Raw genomic sequence first — 8,783 nt, 5'->3', positions numbered from 1 at the left:
CGAGGGCCTGTAATCCCAACTACTCGGGAGGCTGAGGCAGGAGAATCGCTTGAACTCAGGAGATGGAGGTTGCTGTGAGCTGAGATCATACCATGGTGCCATTGTACTCCAGCTTGGACAATAGAGAGAGACTCTGTCTCAAGAAAAAAAATAGCACTCAAAGCGAAATGTTTTATAATGCTCAAGTTTTTAGCTCTTTCTGTGTGCCATACAGGCTACTATGATGCATGCGCTAATGCCCCTGTGTTCTTTCATAACAAAGCACTACTCAAATGAGTTTTAAAAACCCTAATTAATAATACAGAGGCCCTGGAAGCCTCCCTTCTGAATGCTTGAAGTTGGGTGCTGGTGCGGAAACAGAGCTTGTTAGTGTAGCCTTAGGGAATGTACACGAGAGAACAAGACACAAAGCACCTTTGGGTGAATTATCATATCTGATACTTCTTACACCTGCAAGATATGGAGCTATGATTAGGTCCTTCTTCAGTTTATTAACTGAGACCCAGGAGAGATAATTCCAAAGTCATTATTGCGATGAATACTCTTTTGATAGATTGATGCCTTTTCCATCATAAGCTCTGTAAACTGAGGAGCAACAGTGTTCCAGTGAACAGTGTCACCTTCCTGTAGTTTCGACTCTGAGCCTTCAGTCTAAACTCTGGACACTTCCTCTTTCCTTTTGGGAAAATGGATCTGGCACTATTTGATCCCTACCTTAAAGGAATGCTCAAGAAAAACATAAAATATTTATGAAGTGGCTTGTTTCATGGGAAGCAATGTTCCAGGCTGTAAAAATGTCTGTTTGCTTCTGAGTGGCAGAGTTGGAAATGGATTTCAGCTTACCCATACATCGTATCAGCTCTTCCAAGGTTGCACATTTCACTCCTGACTGTCCATGTGTGAAAATCTAAGAATGTCACACATCCCTTTGCCACCTTTCATTAACCATGTTTGTTCCTGAGAATGGTGTGATATATTATTAAAATGTCCAAAAAGGGAAATAGAAGAGTGGGGGGTGAGAAGAAAAGGAGGAGGTGGTAGCAGGGAGGTGAGTAGGAACTGACAATCCCCGAGGAGCCCAAGCTGTTAACCTGCAGGGTGTGGATATCCTCTGCCATTCACCCTGCAAGGTGAAACTGAGACTCGCTGGCCAGATCTTGCAAGAAACTTTGCCAAGGTCTGCCATAGCCAGGCCTTCTCCGTGACAAGAGACGGTGGGGTGCAGAGCTGTTCATCTGGCATCCTTCACCATCGCTAAGGTCACTGATAAAATAGTAAGCTGATCTTATATCTGTGGCTTCACGAAGATGATCGGGGATGGAGGGAAGCCAGGGGAAGGGGCAGTGTCAGGTGCATGAAGACGAGCAAAGCCTCCTGGAAGCACACACGGGGAGGCTCACAATAGCCACAGTTGCCACAGGGAAGCAGCCAGCTTGTGTTTACTTTCAACTCAAAGTGTTTTCTGTTGTATATCTATGTCATCACCTCTTATTTCTCAGGAAGTGACACAAAGTAACAGGCTTCACAATGCCTTCAACGTCCATTTTGACAGCATTCATGTCACAATACACGATCATGTACTGTAATTATACAAAATCCAAAGAATAAAATGTTACTAGTTACACTCGTTAAAATGAAGCTGACAACCGAAAGGGTAACAAAACAAAGAGAAATCTCTGTCAGAATCCATAGAGACACTTGACAATATTACAAAGAAAATGTAGTCAAATAATTGTCCTAGCATGCTGCAGTTCACTGCCATAACTTCATAAATTCCCAGCTCTTTGGGGGAAAGAAAGTGCGTTTTCACAGCCTAGAGTTCTTAAAGAAATAGATCTCACGTGTATGCAGGTCAACAGAACGAGGAATGCAAAGTCTAGGCAGCAAGATTGCTCAGACAGCAACGGAGTTTAAAGAGTCCGACTTGACACTCTTCTGAACCAGATGTGGTTTCTTGAAAAAGGACTTGGACAGTAACATTAGTCCAAAGGGCCAAGGAAGAAACACCCAACTGTTAATAAGGAAGGAAACCGTCAAGAACTAGAACAGTTAAGACCATTTTTTTCTACTCTACTTAGAAGTTGAATTATAGCTTTTCATATTTGGAATAGGAAAAGATTACACAGTTGATCTGTGGGTAGAAACCATCTCTTCCCTGTCCACCCTCCCCAGTCCAGATCTAGTAATGTTGAAGTACAGATAGCACTGGTTCAATTTCCTTGAAGTAGAATGACCATTTTTTCATGTGTGGCCATGACTCCTCTTAATAATGAGGTATAATCTGATGCTAACAATGCCTGTTCCTTCCTGGGTTACGGGGCTGATGAATGGTGTGGGCAGAAAACAATTCAACTTTATGATAAGAATCACACACATACAAAAATTATTGCACTTAAACACCTAAAAACAAAAATCTCAGCCCAACCAGCAAAAGGCCAACTAAACTCGGAAGTGTGGTACTTCCTGCCCTTTGGAGAGCGTCTTGACCTTCCTGGTGTTCTGTTGAATTTGGTCCATTATTAAATGTCCCGAAGTGAAAGAGTCCAAAAAGACACTGTAGGCTCTTTAAGGCTAAGTCTTCCCGGTGCTTCTGTGAGATAAATTATCTCCTTGGCCACATGTTACAAAGCAGGGCCTCTTTTTAGCAAAATGACTATCAGGGGCCCCCAAAACAATCTGGAAGCAAGGGAGGATGGGTGCACTTCGTGTCCTCTCCTGTGAACAAGACAGAGAAAGAGAGTAAGCAGCCTGCGGTCGCAGCAGCCTCCTCCTGCCCCACCACTGGTCTCATTAAGTTCAGTCCCACAACCCATGCAGATGTGGGTTGATCTGTGCATCTCTCTGTGTGCTGCCTCCTTTTTGTGGGTCTGAATGTCTTTCCCTCTCTCAGCAAATTTGTTTCTCTCTGTCTTTATTCTTTATCCTTCCTGTTCCATTGTGCTCTCTGTCTCTCTTTATGGATGAGACGTGCAATGCTAATCCTATCCTGCTGCCCACTGGTCCATATGCTTCCCAGACTTCCATGATTCTCCCACCATGCACCACTGCCCTCTCCCTATCCTGTCATTGGCTCCCCTCCCCCCAGTATAGTTAGACACTCTACAGTCTGTTTACTGAACTAAATGGGAAGATTACTGTTACCTTAGCCAAGAGTATTTACACCTCCAAAATCTGATCTACTAGTCAAAATTGGAGTACAGGGCATTGAATACATTACAAGTGTCTTCATGAAGCTCTCAAGTAAGGGCTTACCTAATGGGTGAGATCAAGGCATTTTTCCAGACTCTGCTATCCTGAGACTCTATTGTCGCTGCGGTTTGTGGTTTTGGGAGTGTCCAATCCAGCTCATGTCTTTTTTGTAACCCCCTGTACAACCCTTGTAATCAATAAAATATTTGCACAAGATATCTAGATAGATTTGGATGGTAGTGTCCTGATACTACAGGCACAGATCCAACAACAGAATAATTTACAGTTCCCAGTAGAGGGAATGGAGATGAGGCATCATGAGGTGCAGAAGCTCCTGTTTGTTGCTAACAGCAATGAAGGTGCATTGAAACTCAAAGATCTGCTACAGTACTTGTCTCTCCCTGTGACCACCCATGTGAGGCCAGGAGTTGGGAAGAAACACTCAAAGATCTGCTACAGTACTTGTCTCTCCCTGTGACCACCCATGTGAGGCCAGGAGTTGGGAAGAAACACTCATGTGAATTCAGAGTCAGTACAAATGGCTACTGCTGTCTTTTGTCTCACCCATCATGTCCCCCTCTGATAGTTCTTAGAGTACCCGTGACAAACTCTTCTCCACTTACTGCTCCAGATTCTGAACTAGGACTTGGTAACATTCTCGTATATGACGTCGCTGATGCAGAACTGCTGCTTCTTCTTCATCCACATCAGTTGCACACACTGATGGATAAAGATGTACTGCTCCTGGAACAAAAGACAAAACCAGGTTTCAGAGCAGCTATGTGCAAAGATATAGTATTTTACACTGTGACAGTTTTAATGATCAGGATCTGGTGTTAAAGGAAACCGTTTTCATTATTTACAGAGACACAGTTTTGTAACTAGAAAATCCAGGAGACTCAACTGTAAAAGTATTTTGATTAATAATAGAGCTTGGAACAATGTGGCTTTTTAAAAAAACAGTGGAATCTTTTTCCCCTAACTTTACTGAGGTATGATGAAAATTGTATATATTTAAGGTGTATAATGTGATGATTTGATATACATATATATTATGAAATGACCACAATCAGGCTAGTTAACACATTCACCATCCCAAACAGTTTATATATATATATATGTGTGTGTGTGTGTGTGTGTGTGTGTGTGTGTGTGTGTGTGTGGTGAGAACACTTAAGATCTACTTGCCTAGCAAATTTCAAGGATACAAGTATACAGTACAATACTATGAACTATGCTCACCATGCTGTACATTAGATTATTATTACTTAATGCTAAGGGAAATGAATATTCAATCAAAATCATGGGGCTATTTTGAAGAAAAAAGAATATCCCCTCATCATACACTAAAGTCAATCTAGGTAGTTTAACAAATTGTCATTAAAAATATAGAGGAAAATATTGTTTAATTTCTCTCTGTTTACTTTAGGAATTTCTAAAATTAAGAGCAGTGGAATAAATTACAAATAAAAATCTCAATCTACTACATATTAAAAAAGGTAAAAAGAATAAAAGCATAGGGTAAACCAGAAACAGAGAGAGAAAAATATTTTCTTGAATTATGACAGAAAATTGATACCTTTATTTTTGTGATAAAGTCATCCAAATTAGTAACATGTACAAATAGACAAATAAATAAAGGACATCAACCACCAGGCCAAATATTCCCTGGAAGTTAGGGACTATGTCTTTTTATTCCTGATGCCTAGGACTTAGCTTGTGCTTGCCTGTTAAAAGATTTTTGAAGTAAACTGAGGAAATATTAAAATATGCCGAAAATAGTCAAATAATAAAAAGCGAATTAAAACAATTATTTTCTACCTATGTAGTGGACAAAGCTAAAAGGAAAAAATATTTAATGATGACAAGTTTGTTGAGAGTCCATTTTACCTATTGTTGGTGGTGGTATAATTAATAAAGTGCTAATAAATGGTGTGGACACAGATAATAGTAAAGAGTGGGAAATAATCCCAATTTAATGTTCTATAAAAAAGAGATTGGTTGAAGTATGCAGTGGGTATCCATAATGAAACATTAGCCCTTAAAATGAGCTTTATAGAATTTCAGGCAACTTGTGATACTATACATGCTACATAATAAAATGCTAAGTGAGAAACTAGAATGTAAATAGGATGTAAATTAATACATATATACATACATATACATATATACATATAATATGAGCACAATCATGTAAAAGTTATACTTGAATGAAAACCAAGATGAAATTAACAAAATATATCTTTCTGTCAAGAAGTAAGGGTAATTTCACAGTGTTTCTTCTTTCTCTTTATTTCCCAGAGTTTCTCTATAAGTAATAGCACTAGAAATAACATTTAAAGAAGATCCAGTCAAGATATCCACAGGATTTTAAGAAGCATCTTGTGTAACAACTTCATACAAAAAATAAAATTCATACTTCAAATGTCACTGGGTTGGTACCTCAGCCTAACCTGTATTTTTCAACACTAGGTTTGGAGAAAATATATTCCCTTTTGTGGAGATGGTATCCTGTCGGTGGCTGAACTATCCCTTAAGCACACTTAATCCATTGTTTCTGGTGTTATGTCAACCAGAGACTGCCTGTACTTTTAATCTGCGTCTACTCAGTGGCTACATTTTGTATCAAAACTGAAAACAACCAGACAAAAACACCACAAGAAAAGTAAAAAAAGACTATTCATGGAGGGACTTGTCTTTGAAAGTCCCTGAGAAATCCAAGCTGCAGATCAGGAGGATAAGCTGCTCAAAGCAAAGCCCCGGCCGGGCGCGGTGACTCACGCCTGTAATCACAGCACTTTGGGAGGCCAAGGTGGGCAGATCACCAGGTCAAGAGATTGAGACCATCCTGGCCAACACAGTGAAACTCCATCTCTACTAAAATACAAAAATTAGCTGGGCGTGGTGGCGCGCGCCTGTAGTCCCAGCTACTCGGGAGGCTGAGGCAGGAGAATTGCTTGAACCCGGGAGGCGGAGGTTGCAGTGAGCCGAGATTGTGCCACTGCACTCCAGCCTGGCACCTGGTGACAGAGCGAGACTCTGTTTCAAAAAAAAAAAAAAAAAAAAAAAGCAAAGCCCTCCAGGGAAGGATATTAAAGGAAAATCAAACAAAATATTCGATTAAAATAGAAGAGAGAAGAACATCATTCATAAGTAGCACTTCACAGTTTCAAAGCACTTATCTAGGTTGTATCATGTCTGCTTTACAAAAAATTAGTGAAAGTTATTCATATTTTGCAGAAGAGAAATGGAAGCTTTGAGAGGTGACACGACTTGTGCAGAGTAAAGTGGAGACCCAGGCCTCCCCCAGGGTCTGGTATTCTTTCTAAATATGCCTCTACATGTGGAGAAGCCCAGGAAGTGTGTCTGGTCAGGTGAGGAAGCGGAAGAGGGCAGGTCACAGTGCAGTCCAAGCAGCATGTTGCAATGACCCTGATATATGCACCTGGAGACACGGCTTCATAAACTGCAGCTACTTCTGTAATTTTTTGGGTGAGGCGGAATGGTGGAATCAAGGCAATGTAGAGATGGCTGGAAAATTAGATACCAGTGAAGGGAGGAAGTAAGGTCTACATGAGTTGATTATATACATAAAAACAGAGCTCAATGGGAAAATCATTTCATCCTCTTGAAAATCATTAGTGTCAAAGGGATACTGTAGGATAATACATGTAAAAAGAATAAGTTTTTTTTTTTTTTAACTTTGTTCTTTACTTGTTAACTCTTGTGACCTGACAGCAGAATTTGAATGTGAATGGACTTAAGGAGAATCTCAGGCAGAACAATCTGTATTCCAAATACAGGATGAACCATGGTAAGCAGCGAGGAACAAGGGAAAAATGAAGATAAATGAACAAGATGCTCTAGACACAAGTTAAAAAAAAAAAAACGCAACAGACAGATAAATAATGAACTGGAAAACATCCAACATGAGGTCCTGAGAGAATCAAGGGTCAAGCTAGAAAAGTTGGAAAAAATAAGTAACCTGGGGGACCTCTGCCACCTTTGCTGACTTTGAACTCCCCATGAGAGTTCAGGGAGTTTCTGTATTGTATTTTTTAAAATTTATTTATTTTTGAGATGGAGGCTTGCTCTGTCACCAGACTGGAGTGCGGTGGTGAGCTCTCTGCTCAAAGCAACTTCCGCCTCCCAGGTTCTAGCGATTATCCTGCCTCAGCCTCCCGAGTAATTGAGACTATAGCCATGCACCACCGTGCGTCACCATGCCCAGCTAATTTTTGTATTTTTACTAGGGGTTTCAATTCACCATGCTGACCAGGATGGGGATACTGTGCTTTAAAAAGGCTGTGTCCCTGGGATATCAACCTAAAATGCTGCCATAAACAAATCAAACAACTAAAATTTAGGGTAAAATATTTAGGGAGGAAACAAAACGTTTTCTTGGCTTTGCAGAAAGCAACATGGTGCTGCTTGATTACCACCCAAAGAAAGACAATGGCCCTGATAATGAGTTGGAGCATCTGTACTGGGAAAGAGATTAAGAATCTGTAGTTGGGAAAAGTCCAAAGCAAACATGCCATAATTAAAATCTATGAATTTTTTCTTTTTTTTGAAAAGGAGTCTCACTCTGTTGCCCAGGCTGGAAGGCAGTGGCACCGTATTGGCTCACTGCAACCTCTGTCTCCTGGGTTCAAGCAATTCTCCTGCCTAAGCTTCCCGAGTAGCTGGGATTTCAGGTGCCCGCCACCGCATCAGGCCCCCAAATCTACGAAGTTTTAAAAGGTATGAATTAAGTAAATTGGGAAGACAGTTCATTAAATACAAAATACTTAAAATAAGGTGTGGCTCTTTGAAGCTTGGAAATTCATATAAAAAACAGGGAGTTTTAATCACGTATCACAGGGTGCAAATTTATGGAAGTGAAAGCCAAAATATGGGCTTATCAATAAATCACTGATCAATAAACCACCGTTTACTCACCAGACAGTGGACTTCTCTGGGAAGCCAGACATTTTAAGCTTATGATTAAAAAGTGACATTGATGTCCCCACAACACTAAATTACCAGGCAGCATGATTGAAACCAACAAAGTGAGGAAATCAATTGGACTTGCTTCTAATTATCAATGAAAGGTCCGAATATTAACAGGGATTACTCTTTCCTAAGTGGTATGATCCTGCTGTAGCTCAGAAATGAATGTATTGAAACAGCCTTGCCAAAAATTGGTGAGATAAGAATGAGGAGGTAGGAGGAAAGAAAAGTAAAAAGCGTGGGAAAGCAGAAACAGAGCTGCGACGGCGGCCATTACTCTAGGCTTTTGAGGTGATACTGACATCTAGTGGTGCTGGGTAGGAAAAGCATGAGGAAGACCAAGGCATTTAAAAAACATCCTGATACAGGTCAGGGCAGGTTGTGTTCGACTCAAGTGTTCCACCCACACACGCTCTTTGAGAAAAAGAATTATTGTAAAACTGAAGCTAAGAAGTCGCGAGTATGGCTGGGTGATGAAGCTTATGAACAAGGTGTTGTACTTGGGTTTTTGCGCCCACACAGGTAGACACCCACGGTTGCTCTGAGGCAGGCGGTGCTGTCTGTCTGCGTCGCCTTGGGCTGCTACTCCAGACTGAGTGCAT

At 40.8% G+C, this 8,783-nt stretch overlaps 1 protein-coding gene across 3 annotated transcripts in view; it reads right to left on the bottom strand.

Annotated features, from left to right (window-relative positions):
* Nucleotides 1-1,406: 1,406 nt before the first annotated feature.
* PTPRO (protein tyrosine phosphatase receptor type O) overlaps nt 1,407-8,783 on the bottom strand; it is a 274,904-nt gene continuing 267,527 nt past the window's right edge. For all 3 annotated transcript variants that reach the window (XM_064377705.1, XM_064377707.1, XM_064377708.1), the window contains 2 exons: nt 3,813-3,933; nt 1,407-2,715 (listed from right to left, as the gene is read on the bottom strand). In XM_064377705.1, coding sequence (XP_064233775.1) covers nt 3,829-3,933 — 105 coding nt within the window. In that variant the 3' untranslated portion in view covers nt 1,407-2,715; nt 3,813-3,828. The remainder of the gene's footprint in view (nt 2,716-3,812; nt 3,934-8,783) is intronic.

This window comes from Aotus nancymaae, unplaced genomic scaffold, assembly GCF_030222135.1.
Source record: "Aotus nancymaae isolate 86718 unplaced genomic scaffold, 86718_ANA_hifiasm-v0.15.2.pri h1tg000016l, whole genome shotgun sequence".
NCBI classification, from domain to species: Eukaryota; Metazoa; Chordata; class Mammalia; order Primates; family Aotidae; genus Aotus; species Aotus nancymaae.
This window is presented reverse-complemented; position numbering and strand designations above follow the sequence as displayed.